Source organism: Hippocampus zosterae, chromosome 9, assembly GCF_025434085.1.
Source record: "Hippocampus zosterae strain Florida chromosome 9, ASM2543408v3, whole genome shotgun sequence".
In the NCBI taxonomy this organism is placed as follows: domain Eukaryota; kingdom Metazoa; phylum Chordata; class Actinopteri; order Syngnathiformes; family Syngnathidae; genus Hippocampus; species Hippocampus zosterae.
The window spans coordinates 23,807,942-23,824,490 of record NC_067459.1 but is presented as its reverse complement, the minus strand read 5'-3'; the positions used below and the strand labels follow the sequence as shown (position 1 = coordinate 23,824,490).

Genomic DNA, 16,549 nt, shown 5'->3' with positions numbered 1-16,549 from the left:
CGATCTGTCCGTTAGTTGGTTAGTCACTCAGTTAGTTGGCCTGTTACTTACTTATTAGTATCTTTGGCTGGGTGCTTCAATATTTTGTCAGTCAGATAGCTCGTTGCTCAAGTAGTCCGTTAGTTGACCCCCCCACAGTAACCGTCTCTCCTCCGCAGGTGTGGCCTCCTGCAGGTGGGCGACCGGCTGCTGTCCATCAACGGCATCGCCACGGAGGACGGCACGCTGGAGGAGGCCAACCAGCTGCTCCGCGACGCCGCGCTCACCAGCAAAGTCGCCCTGGAGATTGAGTTTGACGTGGCAGGTGCGTATGTCAAGTGGCAAATGGGCAGGACGCTTCAACCTGTGGCAGGAAGTGGAAGCGAACTACATCCTGTGGCCGGGGGGGCTTCTTTCACGCAGAGTCCGTGGTGCCCAGTAGCGGAACGTTTCATGTCAAACTGCCCAAGAAAAGAGGCGTAGAATTGGGACTCACCATCAGCGGTAAGAACAAGGAGGGACCCTTTTGATTTTGAAATGTTTATTTTTGGTGTTGTAAAAATAAGATCTCTTTTTGTTCCCAAAGGTTACTAAGTGTAAAATGGCGCCAGTTAGTTGCTCGGTTGGCGAGTTGCTTAACCAGTCAGTTGGTTAGTTGGTTGCGTTACTGGCCGCTCAGTTAATTCATCGGGTCACTCATTAGTTATTGGATCAATTCATCAACTCGTTAGCGGTAAGATCGATTGCTGGTTATCATCGCAGTCATTTTCGTGTCTGTCACTCTTGTGTGCGTCCAATTAGAAGCCAAACATCCCAAAAGAGCGGGGATGCTCGCTGAACTGAAGTCTCTCTTGATGCGATGATTTGAAAACCACCTTTTAACTCCATTTTAGGAGGCGCCATAGCGCTCCCGCGTCCATAGCTCAGTTAATGCAATTGCGCCCTCGTGTGGCAAAATAGCGTACTGCTTCTCAAGATTGTGGGACCTTTTCATTGTATTTTTTTCATCACATGATTTTTGGTTCTTTATCTGTAGCCAATAAAAAGGCGGGGGAGCCTCTCATCATCTCCGACATCAAGAAGGGCAGCATGGCACACAGGTAAGTAGTTCATCATCATCATCAATGACGTGTTTTGTCTGGATAACAAGTAATTTATAGGAATAAAGATGTATTTTCCCAACATAGTCGTGATATCTTTATATGCCACGAAATTAAGAGTTGGCCATTTTTTCGAGAAAATTACGTTTTCCTATTATGATGATGTATTGGTTTTAGAGAAATGTTACAATAAGAGAATATTACAAGATGTTTGAAGAATAAAAGCAGAGACACTTGCTCTTCAAAGATATTCTAAAACGAAATGCAGTAGAAGTTGAAACTCTCGCTCTCTCTAAAAAAACATGATTCCTAATATTTCTTTGTTCTAAAATAAAAAAAAAAACACATCGGCATTTCTCTTGTAATGTACCCATAGTAATCAGATGAGAGCTTGCAATTGTCCCACTCTAAATTTCGCAGGACGAGTAATACGTTTCGTCTTACCTTCGTTTAGGACAGGAACTCTGGAGCCAGGTGACAAACTTTTGTGTATCGACAACGTGCGTCTGGAGACTTGCTCCCGGGAGGAGGCCGAACAAATCCTGCAGCAGTGCGAGGAGCTCGTCAAGCTCAAGATCCGTAAGGACGAGGACAACTCGGGTGAGGCCTCTTAAAGACACCCCCCCCCCCCCCGCTAAAAAAAAAAAAAACAACCAACAACCACACTGCATGTTCTTGACAATGTGCAGTTCCGTAGTTGGCCACACAATGTCGCTGTTTGCCACAAGTCGACTTTCGCGACGATGAAGACGTCAACTTTTTTTTTTTCAATCGAAGAAAGTTGTTTGATTTTAACGTAAAGAAAAGTCGCGATTTCTGCTACTACTGTGACCAATTGTACCATTTCTACTTCTGTGGGAATTACATCAACATGCCACATCGCCCCTTAACTATAAACCGAGGGCTGTTTATAATATTGTAGAGATGTTTTATAGTCAGGTAAAACTGAAAAAAACAGTCATTGCAGGACAGGAAGGACCAATCAGGGGACTCGAGAACTGCAATCTGCGCGTGTGTGTGTGTGTGTGTGTGTGTGTGTGTTTACGTGTACCAGACGAGCAGGAGACGTCTGGCAGTATCATCTACACGGTGGAACTAAAGCGCTACGGAGGCCCGCTAGGCATCACCATCTCAGGCACGGAGGAACCCTTTGACCCCATCACCATTTCCGGACTCACCAAACGAGGCTTGGCTGAAAGGTGCGCATGCACTGTGAAGTAGTTGTCGTGTTCACAGACTTTGGTTACACAAGAATGACTTTTTAAAAATAATATTGGTCACCCTGCTCTAACCCTGCTGCCGAACATCCACGCCATGTTTAAAAATTTCCCTTTCTCTCTGCTTATCAACAATTTAGGAGATCTGCTGACATGTTTTCCCTTTGTTTATGTGTATTATTATAAATGGACAGTTTTTGTCCCTGGCACAGATCATTTCTATTTCCATGATCTCCGATGTGAAAAACATAATACTGTATTCCCATAACGTTCCAATGTACTATAAAGAGTGGAGACAGGAAGTAGAACCCAAACAAACAAACATCAAATGTCAGCATTAAGAAGATAGACCACACAGGAAGTTGTTTGTGTGTGTGTGTGTGTGTGTGTGTGTGTGTGTGTGTGTGTGTGTGTGTGTGACCAGAACGGGCGCCATCCACGTAGGCGACCGCATCCTGGCCATCAACAGTGTGAGCCTGAAGGGCAAACCCCTGAGCGAGGCCATTCACCTGCTGCAGATGGCCGGAGAGACCGTCACGCTCAAGATCAAGAAGTTGATTGACAGTAAGACAACATGATCGTGATTGTGATGATGACCGTCACGATGATAACAATGAACTTTAGCCAGAGCAGACGTCAACACTCGAAACGAGAGGTGACAAATTATCAGTTGGTGCGAGTTACCGCTCTGGAATTGATCCAAAATGGATGCTTCAAACTTAACTTCCTGTTCAATTTCAGGCATGGGTCCTTGAGAATTTTTTCCCGTAACCCGGCGTGGTGAATATTCCCAACCAAGTTGGTGTTGATTGAAGAAACCTGTGGTTACCGATTAATTTTATTTCCTTTTTTATCCCCAACTACTGAGTACATTTTGTGGGGTTGTTTTTGGGGAACCACAGTGAGTCATCACATCAATTAAAATGGACACTTAAAAGTAAATTGTAAATTTCCCCATTGTGGGACGAATAAAGGATATCTTATCTTAAATTGCCAATGTCTTTCATCTTTTCAGACATGGCTTCCAGAGACTTTTTTTGTGGGTCTGTCTACTGATGTAAGATAAATATACCAAATCTCGTGGTGGGAAATTAAACTGGCTTCCGAGGCTGCTTCTTACCAATATTCTCAACTTCCTGCATCTTTTCAGACGTGGCTTCTACAAACTTTTTTTGTGGGTCTACTCAAGATGGACCTGCCTACCAAATTTCAGCAGCCTAAGTCAAACTGGCTTCTGGGACAGAATTTCTTTTTCTTTTTCTTCTTTCCGCTTCCACTGCGTAACTAACTTGAGGCGATAAGATTCACAATTCTTTACAGAAGTTGACATGTCATTAAGATGAACACGTGAAAACATTTGCTGAAGTTTTTAAGGTCAGAAATCGCTACAAATGGACCAAAACCTGCCTGACTATGTCGACACACAAGTTTTACGAAATGCAAGTTTGTGAATTTGAGAGCACAGACTTGGACAATTTCATTGTACCTGCCTTATTAAAAACGACACGCAAAGCTTTGTGATCTCATTTCAATTGGTCTCTTTTTGTCGTCAAGACCCAGACGATCGCAAAGCGAGCGAGGCGGACGAAGCCACGGAGAACGAGCTGAGCTGCGGCGAGGAGGACGACTTGACCGACTTGACGGACAGCCAGCAGACCAACAAACTGTCAGACCTTTACGCCACGACTGTCCCCAGTGTCGACTCTGCCATGGACTCTTGGGACGGATCCGGCCTGGACGCCGGATACTGCAGCCAGGGTAGCTCTATTGTGGGCGGGGGGGAGCTGATTATTTTAAAGAAAGATAGTTGTTTCTGTTGATGCTACACGGCACAGGCACGTACAACCACCAGACGTCCACCGGCATGGCACTTCACCCTCACGAGTGGCGCAGTGCTAAACAGCAGCAGCAGCAGCATCGCGCCACTACGCCCCCGCCTGGCTGCCGGAAGAACTACCCCTTCAGCGACGGCGGATTCAGCGAGGACGAGTGGGAAAAACCGTTGGGGTGAGACAGCAAAATTTGAACTTCATTTTTGAAAAAAAAAAAAAAAAAAAATTAAACCAAAAAAAATTTTGACTCGAAAATGAACACCTCAGTTTCCTCGACCAACCTTCGGACGGAATTCTGCTGGACCCTGACGACAGTTTCTGGTGTCAGGCCCTGGAGGACCTGGAGACCTGCGGCCAATCAGAGCTGCTCAGAGAGATCGAGGTTAGTTAGCATTTAGCGCAAAGCTCCATGACATTTATAAAACAAAGTACCACGAGTAACTTTTTGAGTTTAGGGAGAGAATCAAACACCAAACTGTGCCAACAAATCATTTGCATGATATATGCTAGCTATCTGCTAGCATATCATGTGAAAAGCTATGGATAGGCTAACAGAAATGAGCATCGCTGTTACGACGAATAGAAACCTTCAAGCTGTATGATAATGTAGTTCCTTTCTGGCAGGCGTCGATCATGACCGGCACAGCCATCAGTTTGGGCGTGGAAGGCGTCAACAAACCTCCGAGCGATCCCATCCTCAGCCACGGCCGGATGAGCCCCTTGCAGCGGAACTCCCTCCTTCACCAGGGGGCGCACCTGAACGACGAGCTGCACCTGCACGACCATGAAGGTGAGCCTTGCCAAAACTACCGCTTAGACTTAGACCAGGTCTTCGAGGACCCCTTTCCAACAGGTTTTAGCTAGCTCCCTCCTCCAAGACACCTGCGTCAAAAGAGTCAGGTGTCTTAGACAAAGTTACATCATTTGGACTGAATAAATCTTTTCTTATGGTGGTGGGGGGGAGTGTTTGGTCATGGGTGTTCCACTCCTCGCCCTCACAGATGCCCGCCTGGAGGTCCACTTCCACCCGGATGAGCTGCTCCATGCGGGGACGCACCTCCTCCAGGACAACACGCCCCCGCTCATGCACCACGAACCCAAGTCCAAAGCGTCGTTGAGGGTTTCGGAAAGGACGTGGGAGTCGCGCCGCATCAAGGAGGAGATGCAAGGGCTTTTGTCTCCAACGCCTCTGGAGCTGCACAAAGTCAGTTCACGCGAGAGCCTTGACGGAGCTTGATGGGGTTCATTGGAAAGAACTTTGGAAGGGAAATTGCTACAAGAATAAATTGAATGCCTTGTAACAGCCAAGAGCACGGATGCTCAAGTCCGGCCCTCGAGGGGGCCCCTACCTAACCTCTTTAAGATGTCTCCCTCCTCCAACACACCTTGGGCACCGCCGGGGGGGTAGTGCCTCTTCAATTTTTGGGGAGAAATTAGCTTGAAATTTATAAACCCTGAAAATGAACAGCGGCCCGGTAGTCCAGTGGTTAGCACGTGGGCTTCACAGTGCAGAGGTTCGATTCCAGCTCCGGCCTCCCTGTGTGGAGTTTGCATGTTCTCCCCGGGCTTGCGTGGGTTTTCTCCGGGTGCTCCGGTTTCCTCCCATATTCCAAAAACATGCGTGGCAGGCTGATTGGACGCTCTAAATTGTCCCTAGGTGCGAGTGTGAGCGTGGATGGTTGTTCGTCTCTGTGTGCCCTGCGATTGGCTGGCAACCGATTCAGGGTGTCCCCCGCCTACTGCCCGAAGACAGCTGGGATAGGCTCCAGCACCCCCCGCGACCCCGGTGAGGATCAAGCGGCTCGGAAGATGAATGAATGAATGAAAATGAACATTGAATCCAAGTATTTGTGATGGAGACTCTGGGTGATTGCTACAATTGCCTTGAGCAAGAACCAGAACCCGCAATGGATCCTCGGCAGTGACGTCGATTCTTGTTTCATCCCCTGCAGGTTACCGTGATCAAAGATCCCGAAAGTGACGACTTTGGCTTCAGCGTGTCCGACGGCTTCCTAGAAAAGGGCGTCTATGTCAACATGGTCCGACCGGACGGACCGGCCGACCGATCGGGCCTCCGGCCCTACGACAGGATCCTTCAGGTATCACTTTCCTCAGCCTAGCGATCGTCAGGCTTAAAGTTTGTCCTGACTTGACCCAAGACAGACTTATGGTGTCAATTTTAGGACTTGGGATTTTCTTGGCTAAAAATCTCAAAATTTGACTTGAAAGCCAAAGATCCCAAACATTTTGTGAGACCACATCCGGTCTCTGTTTTTAGGTGAACCACGTCAGGACTCGGGACTTTGACTGCTGCCTGGCGGTGCCGCTCATCACGGAGGCCGGCGACCGGTTGGAGCTGGTCATCAGCCGCAACCCGCTCGACGGCGCCGAGGATAACAACAACACGCTGGACCACCACCACCCCCTGGACCTGTAGCGCAGAAGCAACAGACAGTCGGGTTTGTTTGTCCCGTTGTCAGGTCTCGGACACCAAACGCATGATACTTTGGACTGGAGTTGTCAGTCTCATCTTTGTCGTAGTTCTGGTTTCCCTCAGAGCACACCTAAAAACCTGATACGGTGGTACCACGCTTGTCGATCATCACGCCACTTGTACAGTTTCTCAAATCCTTCTTTCCCCTTGAAAGTAATGGAAATGCCATTGATCCGTTCCAGCTGCCCCCGAAAAGTTGTATCGTCACCAGAAAAACGGCGCTCTACAGTTTTTCACGTTTTAGAACACGCGGTAACGACCGAATTTCATAGAATGTACCGCACTCAAGTTTTATTTTCCTTTTGTTTTCCACACTTCTGAAATGTATTCCTCATTTTTTCTTGTTTATTTTCTCGTCTAGTTTTCGCAGTGTGATGGATTTCCAGGCTGACGAGCACCAGGTTCTGCCTCGTGGTATTTCACTGATGCCCCGAGACCCAACAAAGGGAGGATTTAAACACCAGGATGACGTCCCCACTGAGTCTTTGCGGACGTCCGCATCGCTGCTAAACTCGCACAAACACTCCAACTCCACTGGAGGGCCCGGAAAAACTTGATACACTGTATGGAACAAGGTATTAGGGACACGCTCTTTGCAGAGTTTGATGTGCAGGAAGTTGTCCAAATGCCATATTTTCCACAAACCGTAGCTGTCCCTCTACTTTTGTCCAAATTCCTCTCTATATTTTGGACTTCCTGAATATGTCCCAACAACTATGTTCAGTCCATGGATACCTTTTACCATATGTGTAGATGTCCTGATATTTTTGTCTAAGCCCCACATTTTCGTCATTTCACTTCGGACTTTGTGCATGTGCCCCCCAAAAAATATGTGGTGGTTACCATGGCAACCGGTGAATTTGCAGGCCTCTTCGATGCATAAGTGCTTCCTGCCTTTTGAGGCTTTCCTTATCTGTGTGGAAAGTTGTGGAATCATGAGGTCGGCCTCAAGTGTGTCCCTCCCCCCCCCCTCCCCCCCCCCCCCACACACACACACACCGCCGCCTTCTTCTCCTACCCCCACACCCTTCACCCACCCCCAACCATATTTTTAGTCCCACACATTCCTTCCTGGAGCTTTACATCAACGTCACCTGCTGCTGTTTTCTTCCGGAACGTCGCCCTCGTGCAGGCAATTATTTGTGGATTAGTGGCGCTAAGAGGGGCCCACACGCCCGTCACATGAACTCGCTCACCTGATAACACTCACCGTGCTCCCCATCCACCACCACCACCACCACCCCAGCAAACGCTGGCTACGTGAGCAAACACCTCACAGGTCAACGGCAACATTCACAGCTTCCACTCTTTCTCGAGTTTACACTCTCATGTAAATTAGTCAAGGATTGTCGAATAGGCGCACCCTCTCTCCACCTTTACAAATCGCGTAACCGCTACAAACAGCCCTACAGAATTGGTGCACCCACTCTCCCTTGCACGCATCCCTTGCGCCACACCCCCAGTGTGCGTGTACACCAGGATACTGTAGGTTTACATGTAAATAATGACAGTGTGTCGACGTCCCAGTCAGCAAAATTGGTCTGGCCCAGCTCTGGGGCAGACACGGCACGTACACTCGGCCCACATACCTCAATGAATGACGGTCCTGCAGTGGCCCACCTCTGGCATCCATGATGTGGGCCACGTTCGGCCCAGATCTGAGCCGCATTGTAAAACCATATCTGGCCCTACTCCGGACCGACGCTGGGCCAGAAAAGGTTCCTGACATCAGCCTGAATTCAACCTCAACTAAGCCACATCTTTCATCTTTCACATATTTTACCCACATAAAAAAAAAGTGAACGAATTAAATTGAAGTGAACGATGAGTCGTTTTTAGCCTAAAAAAATGACCATGTTTCGTAAGGCCTTTTTGGACGAAAAAAACAACCATGTATAGTAAGGCATTTTTGGACGAAATTTTTAGCCGAAAAAAACGACCATGTCTAGTAAGGCCTTTTTGGACAGAAAAAAAACAACCATGTATAGGAAGGCGTTTTTGGACGAAAAAAACGACCATGTATAGTAAGTCCTTTTTGGACAAAAAAAACGACCATGTATAGGAAGGCATTTTTGGACGAAATTTTTAGCCGAAAAAAACGACCATGTGTAGTAAGGCATTTTTGGACAAAATTTTTAGCCGAAAAAAACGACCATGTATAGTAAGGCATTTTTGGACAAAATTTTTAGCCGAAAAAAACGACCATGTATAGTAAGGCATTTTTGGACAAAATTTTTAGCCGAAAAAACGACCATGTATAGTAAGGCCTTTTTGGACGAAAAAAAACGACCATGTATAGTAAGGCATTTTTGGACAAAATTTTTAGCCGAAAAAAACGACCATGTATAGTAAGGCATTTTTGGACAAAATTTTTAGCCGAAAAAAAACGACCATGTATAGTAAGGCCTTTTTGGACGAAAAAAAAAACGACCATGTATAGTAAGGCATTTTTGGACGAAAAAAAACGACCATGTATAGTAAGGCATTTTTGGACGAAAAAAAAAACGACCATGTGTAGTAAGGCGTTTTTAGCCGAAAAAAACGACCATGTATAATAAGGCGTTTTTGGCCGAAAAAAACGACCATGTATAGTAAGGCCTTTTTGGACGAAAAAAACAACCATGTATAGTAAGGCGTTTTTGGACGAAAAAAAATGACCATGTATAGTAAGGCATTTTTGGACAAAATTTTTAGCCGAAAAAAACGACCATGTATAGAAAGGCCTTTTTGGACGGAAAAAAACGACCATGTGTAGTAAGGCGTTTTTAGCCGAAAAAAACGACCATGTATAATAAGGCGTTTTTGGCCGAAAAAAACGACCATGTATAGTAAGGCCTTTTTGGACGAAAAAAACAACCATGTATAGTAAGGCGTTTTTGGACGAAAAAAAATGACCATGTATAGTAAGGCATTTTTGGACAAAATTTTTAGCCGAAAAAAACGACCATGTATAGAAAGGCCTTTTTGGACGGAAAAAAACGACCATGTATAGGAAGGCGTTTTTGGATGAAAAAAACAACCATGTATAGTAAGGCGGTTTTAGCCGAAAAAAACCCGACCATGATTAATAAAAAAAACAAGTCCACCACTCTATGTGGTGCTTTGGCTCAGTGGTAGAGTGATGGAGTGCCACACCAGAGGTTGAGTGTTCGATCCCTGCTTGTTGCAACAGTCTGCTCTTTAACCACCATATACAACTTATTTGAGGAAAAACACAAAACAACCCAAAGGTTCATTGTGGTTGGTTAGCTCAGTGGTAGAAAGCTGAAGTCACAAATCCAACGGTTGGGCGTTTGATTCCTTGTGTTTACAACAAGGTCACGTTGTTCTTTAACCACCATTTGCAGCTTTATTGAAGAAAACTCAAAACAAACAATAAGTTATGTGGTGGTGTGGCTCAGGGGTAGAGAAACCATGTCCCAAACTAGCGGTTGGGTGTTCAATCCCTAGACATTGCAATCATATCCCTTCCTTCTTTGACCAACATGATAAGTAAGGCCTATTGAAGTCATTTTTTGTATCGTAAGGCGTTTTTGGCCGGAAAAAAAACGACCATGTATAATAAGGCGTTTTGAGATGAAAAAAACTACCATGTATAGTAAGGCGTTTTTGGACGAAAAAAAACAACCATGTATAGTAAGGCATTTTTGGACAAAATTTTTAGCCGAAAAAAACGACCATGTATAGGAAGGCGTTTTTGGACGAAAAAAACGACCATGTATAGTAAGGCGTTTTGAGACGAAAAAAAACCGACCATGTATAGTAAGGCGTTTTGTACAAAAAAAAGACCATGTATAGCAAGGCATTTTTGGACGGAAAAAAACGACCATGTATAGTAAGGCATTTTTGGACAAAATTTTTAGCCGAAAAAAACGACCATGTATAATAAGGCCTTTTTGGACGAAAAAAAAACCGACCATGTATATATAGTAAGGCGTTTTTGGACAACATTTTTACCCGAAAAAAAACGACCATGTATAGTAAGGCGTTTTTAGACGAAAAAAACCACCATGTATATAGTAAGGCGTTTTTAGCCGACAAAATCTACCATGTATAGTAAGGCGTTTTTAGACGAAAAAAACGACCATGTATGTAAAGCTTTTTTAGCCCCCCAAAAATGACCACGTATACTAAGGCCTTACATGGTCGTTGTTTTTTTTCGGCTAAAAACGCTTTACTATACATGGTCGTTTTTTTTCGGCTAAAAACGCTTTACATACATAGTCATTTTTTTGGGCTAAAACCCCGAACTACACATTGTCGTTTTTTCCGAGTTAAAATGCCTTACTAACCATGGTCGTTTTTTTTTTTGTTAAAACGCCTGACTATTCATGGTTGTTTTTTTCGGCTCAAAACACCTTTCTTTACATGGTCGTTTTTTTCGGCTAAAAACGCGTTTCTATACATGGTCGTTTTTTTTCGGCTAGAAACGCCTTTCTTTACATGGTCGTTTTTTTCGTAGAAAAACGCCTTACGATACATTGTCTAAAATGCCTTACTGCACATGGTCGTTTAAAAAATTTTTTTTTTTGTTAAAACGCCTTACTATTCATGGTTGTTTTTTTCGGTTCAAAACACATTTCTTTACATGGTTGTTTTTTTTCGGCTAAAAACGTCTTACTATACATAAACTGGTGTCAAACTCATGGTGGGCCTCGGTAGATGTCAAGTGGGCCGGACCATTAAAATTTTACCATACTTTGTTATAAACAACCAAAGCAATATGTCTTTCCTTTGCTTTGCTTTGGTATGAAGAAGCACAAGAAAAATTGGAAAATGTTGAAAATTAAACCATTTACACGTACATACAGTATAAAATCTAAATGTAATCCCTGCCTACACCTTACAAACTAAGGAGAGTGCTATTAAATGTGTCAATGTGAGAGTGCTATTGATAGCGTCTGCTGTCATGGGTCTGTCTCGGTGACGGACTGAGGCTGCTGTTCTCTTCTTCTCTGGTCAAAACAGTGTCCTTTAGCGGATACTCAATGAATTGCACCTTATTAAAAATATTAATTCTGTATTTTTTATGCATTTCTTTCATTTTTAAATTATCCTGCGGGCCTGATTGAACCACACGCGCGGGTATGTGTGTGTGTGTGTGTGTGTGTGTGTTTTGGGTTGTTTATTGAACATAAAACATATACAGTAATAATTTGACAGAAAATAAGGTAGATAAAAAAGTAAAAGAAAGAAATCAGTCTTCATTCAACACAGTTATTATGTTCAAGGGAGTAGGATGAAGTAAAAAAACTTATCTAGTCCTACCCCGTTATGTGTTTATATCTACTAAATCATTTTTATATCAATCAGAAAAGAAAAAGTAAGAAGAAGTCTCCATTAAGGCTTATACTTTACCCTTAACCGTGATATTTTCACAACTTTTGGTTTGTATCGGGATTATATACATCCTCACCCTGGCACTCTTGTGTCAATTTTCTCTTGTATTCATCATGGATATTGCAATACCTTTCTCTATTTATCAACTTAGTTCTGATTTATCATTATATTTAATGTTTAGAATGTATCATTTTAACTCTGATTGGTGTAGGTTGTTTGTACTATTTTTTTGAATTTGGCTGGCAACTGATTCAGGGTGTGTGTGAGATGAATGGAATTCCGCATCGGTGTGCAATTGTAAAACAAGGCTGTGTGTTGAAAAAATAAATCTGAAACTGCATTACAGCGTGGCTCAATACTGGCTGGACATATATACGGGCCGGAGTTGTAAATTGATTTCTGGAACCAAATACTTCACTCCACAACTGGCCCTCATCTGGTTTGCCAGAGTCAAGCCAGTGCCTCCTTTGCCACTCCTGGGCCGTGTTCGGCCCACATGCATTATGCCAGTGCCGACTCAAGGCCAGCTGTGTCAGCTTCATGCCGATTCCGGGCCAGATGCCTTTGCTGACTGGGGTGTGTGTGTTGAAAAAAAGCACAAATCGGCGTCTGATACAATGTAGTGTAAATATCGGCATGAATTTTTTACATTCACATTTTGTAAAGCAACAAAAACAAGTGACTGACAAAAGCCTTCCAGAAGTGTTGGTTTTCATGTATTTATAATGTGTGCGAGTGTGTGTGTGTGTTGGTTCCCTATGCATCTAAATGTTAAAGTTGTGTTTGAAGCGCAATCTAGAAGTAAATGATTTTAGTGTGTGGTTAAAAAAAAAGCCCTGAAGTATGATTACTTTTTGTGACTTGCCTGTCTTCACTTTGTTTTAAATGATATGCAGATATGCTCCTCCAAGATGACAAACAGTTCTTTTTTTTCATGCGTAGTGTTTAATATTTGACTGAACAAAGTCATACAGTCATGATATGAATTGCTTTCTCATCCAATGCACATTATGCTGCTCATTTGCGTGTGTGTGTGTGTGTGCCTTAGCCACCTGGGGGCAGTATAAGAAAGAAACCAAGCATATACCGCACTCTCTCTCGGCTCCAAATATGAGTTGTTCTTTGCAGAGGATGAAGAATATATGTCTGTAGGTATTGTTACGTTATCTGTCTACATGTGCTGCTGCACATTTGTGTTCAGATCTCCGTGGCTTCAAGTGTAACACCATCACCACGCATGATGCTCATATTAAGCCCATGTGCCTATGGCCTTTTCCCATTTTATGTTAGCATTAGGCTAGTGGAGGCTGTGTAATTGATCTAAATCTCTCTCTCTCTCCCTATATATATCTATATCTATATATATATAGATATATATAGATACATACACACACAAACACATTTTTAATTTTTACAAAGAAGAAAAACAATACTCTGAATAATGTTATACTTTTCTGTGTTTGTTGTTGATATGAAGTTGTGTACCTTGGATGGGCTGTGGGTCTTGTTTACACGTCAATGTTGTTGTTGTTTTGAATGTTTTGATCTGACTGAAGTACGAAAAGTCAGCAGAGCTTCTTCCGAATTCCAGATTGGGCTTTCCAAAGGTGTCATTTTGCCTGTGTAAAGCTCCGTGTGATATAATATTTTTCTACTACCAATGCTCTCCTACCAAATGTGGGAAGCAAAGAGAAGAAAGGAAAATTGTCATGTGCAAAATAAAAAGTCAGATTTGGTGGTTGTCATTTGCTTTGCAAGGCATGGTGGCTTTGTGAAGTGGTGGGTGGTCATTTGGTTTAAAACTGAGGTCAGGGTTTCAAAGTAGATTTTGAACTAGGGTTAGGGTTTCAAAGTAGGTGTCAAAGTAGGGTTAGGTTTTCATACTTTGACTGGCTTTTTTTCGTGTTTGGGTCCCAATACTTGTGTCCAAATCTCTCAAATTTTATCCACGTTTGTTAGCAAAAACACCTTTTGTCTCAAACGAAATTGGACCTCCGCCCCAAAAAAGGAGACATAAACACAAGACAAACTGCTGTGACTTTTTTTTTATTTAAATCAAGAAACAACAAAAAACAATTTATCCACATTTCTGAAACCTGATCAACACTTTTTTTTTTCAAGTTTACAGATGACTTGGAAGGAAACACATAGGAAACACAAAAAAAGCTGTTTGAAAACGGTTTTGGCGTTTTCTCATCACGCTGTCACCACGGAAACCGTGAATGGCATGAGGCTGACGATAATGCCGATGACGACGAAGAGCAGCGCAAATGTGCTTTTTTCGCCATGAAGGTGTCGAACGCAAAAGTCAGCTGGCTTGATCCCGAACGCCCGCCCGCTAGGGGGCAGCACCGAGTCAAGACCGAGCCAGGCAATACTGCGGCTCAGCGGACACTCCAGCCAAACACTGCGGCAAATTCTTTTAAAATAAGTTATTTCACGCGACAGACGTGAGTGACGGGATATCGCAAGATAAGAAAACACGCAAGCGAGGGAATCCATGAAGATGTCAGCACCAAAATATCCAAATATTCTTTCACTCTTTGACGTTTGGTCGTTAGCTGCGCTCGGGAGCGGCATCGCAGAGTTCGGGACCGCCGACGAAAGTGCGAAACCTTTGAGCGCTTATTACAAAGACGATGTGTCAAATGAGGAACACGAATGCCTGCGGTGGATTTCATGATGGTGGTTGTTTGAGAAAAAATAAACTCTGTACATTTTTAAACACTTTTCAGTTGAAATTACATCAGCGACTGCATCTATTTGAGGAAAAGACAAGAAGGAGGCTATTTACTGGAGGGAAAATAATGAAATGCGATATGAAGTGTTTTCAGGAAAAATTCGATTGAACAAATCGAATTTGAGGAAAATAGGGACTATACTTAAGGGCGCAATGTGACATTTGAGGAGAGAATATTCACGATTCAAGTAAAAAAATACTGATATGACCTACGTTACTTGTTTGCGGGGAACACAAGATTTATTTGAAGTGAAAAAGCAATTTATTTGAAGAGTAAGTGTGATAGCTTTCTATTTGAGAAATCAATTATGCACTGATCATGTATTGTCAAAAATACATTTGACAATTAAAAAAAACAAAACAACTAGAAACATTTGATGGGAAAAAAAAATGAGGTCTTCATCTGATGACAAACGCCGTTACAGCACGAACAATTTATTTGAGGAGAAAACACTGATCTGAACGATTTACTTGAGGAAAAAATACTGTCGAAATGAATCATTTATTTGAGGTTAAAAGTGAGGGCTGCTTATTTGGGGAGAAATGTAATTATGTATCACTATTTGGGGAAAACCATCGATATGAACTCTGAGGAAAATGTGCGCTACTTTTTTTTAAAGGAAAAAAAGTACATTTCTTTGAGGGTAAAACGTAGTGATGAACGTTTTTGGTAGCACACATCAATCACAATGTCAACTATTTATTGAAGGAAATGACTTTGAATGATGGATATGTGTCACGCCGTCAAAAAACGTTGATTAGCGATGCTAGCATGTTAGCACGGTGCTATCGCGATATTAGCTTAATGTTAGCGTGTGCTGTGCGTATGTGTGTGTGTGTGACGGATGGGATAGATTATTTTCAAGACGGTGCGGATAAAAAAAAAGTCAACTTAGTAAACAAAAGTATTGAGACATTTCACATTTGGTGGTGCGGGGGGGGGGGGGGGGGTTAACACTGGACATAGTTGAATACAGAACAGTGGGTTGGCGCACGTTAGTCAAGCGGGAAAGGCTTTTCCATCATAAAAAAAAAAACATTCTTTCGATTGCCAAGTTTTCCTGTCTGCTTGCTTATGTTTGTCATGTTGAAATGCGCCCCCAACACAGCCGGGGCGGTAAATACGCAACCTGTAATTAATACGGAGCAGAAATTCAATTCAAATATGAACGGGCACTTGGCTACAATTGGATGTGTATGCCCTGAGAGAAAAAAACTTTGATTTTTTTTTTTTGTCCAATTACTTATGACCGAATTTCCACATTTTTTTTCTTTTAACTTTTGTCCAACATCCCTGCCAAAATGTCTTTTTTTCTGTTCCGGGTGATGCCCGTTGCCATAGAAACATTGAGTGCCATAGGCGTCTTCAAAAGGAACTTGTGTAATTGTTCCCACCCCGGCCCCCCCCCCAACTAGCCCCAGTGTATTTTAGTCCTCGTCCCAATACTTTTATCCATGCGTTTTGTACAGCAAGTTTTTTTTTTTGTTAGTTTTTTTGTGCGCAACTCCTCATTCACAGTGAAAACAGGAACACGACAATTCGGAGAGAACATCGACAAAAGCGGGACTATTTCTAATAATATCAATCATGATACAAATCGGAGCTTCTCGGCACGGGAGGGAAAACCACCCGAGTCCAATCGGAGGCTAAAGCGGATCTACGAGAGCGAGATATCAAGCGAGAGAACGAGATAAATCAGCTACCACAAAATTTGACAAACGTTCAGGGTTCATTTCTTGGGGTACGGCGTTTATGGCCATTGTGTGCGTTAAGGTGCGTTTCACAACCAGCTTCCTGGTTTGGAGTTTTCAGACTTCCACATTCAGCGGATTTTTCGCTTAAGGTT

General features: G+C 43.3%; 2 protein-coding genes across 11 annotated transcripts in view; both read left to right on the top strand.

Annotated features, from left to right (window-relative positions):
- The window catches only part of grip2b (glutamate receptor interacting protein 2b), a 57,490-nt gene extending 48,249 nt beyond the window's left edge, over window positions 1–9,241 (top strand). For all 10 annotated transcript variants that reach the window (XM_052076553.1, XM_052076555.1, XM_052076551.1 and 7 more), the window contains exons 13-26: window positions 159–304; window positions 403–483; window positions 1,016–1,079; window positions 1,534–1,679; window positions 2,134–2,278; window positions 2,721–2,860; window positions 3,851–4,054; window positions 4,132–4,303; window positions 4,396–4,510; window positions 4,753–4,918; window positions 5,130–5,332; window positions 6,081–6,227; window positions 6,407–6,587; window positions 6,984–9,241. In XM_052076553.1, coding sequence (XP_051932513.1) covers window positions 159–304; window positions 403–483; window positions 1,016–1,079; window positions 1,534–1,679; window positions 2,134–2,278; window positions 2,721–2,860; window positions 3,851–4,054; window positions 4,132–4,303; window positions 4,396–4,510; window positions 4,753–4,918; window positions 5,130–5,332; window positions 6,081–6,227; window positions 6,407–6,565 — 1,888 coding nt within the window. In that variant the 3' untranslated portion in view covers window positions 6,566–6,587; window positions 6,984–9,241. The remainder of the gene's footprint in view (window positions 1–158; window positions 305–402; window positions 484–1,015; window positions 1,080–1,533; window positions 1,680–2,133; window positions 2,279–2,720; window positions 2,861–3,850; window positions 4,055–4,131; window positions 4,304–4,395; window positions 4,511–4,752; window positions 4,919–5,129; window positions 5,333–6,080; window positions 6,228–6,406; window positions 6,588–6,983) is intronic.
- hgh1 (HGH1 homolog (S. cerevisiae)) overlaps window positions 4,264–16,549 on the top strand; it is a 100,729-nt gene continuing 88,443 nt past the window's right edge. Inside the window, exon 1 of the mRNA XM_052076571.1 lies at window positions 4,264–4,274. The gene's annotated coding sequence lies outside the window, so the exon portion shown is untranslated. The remainder of the gene's footprint in view (window positions 4,275–16,549) is intronic.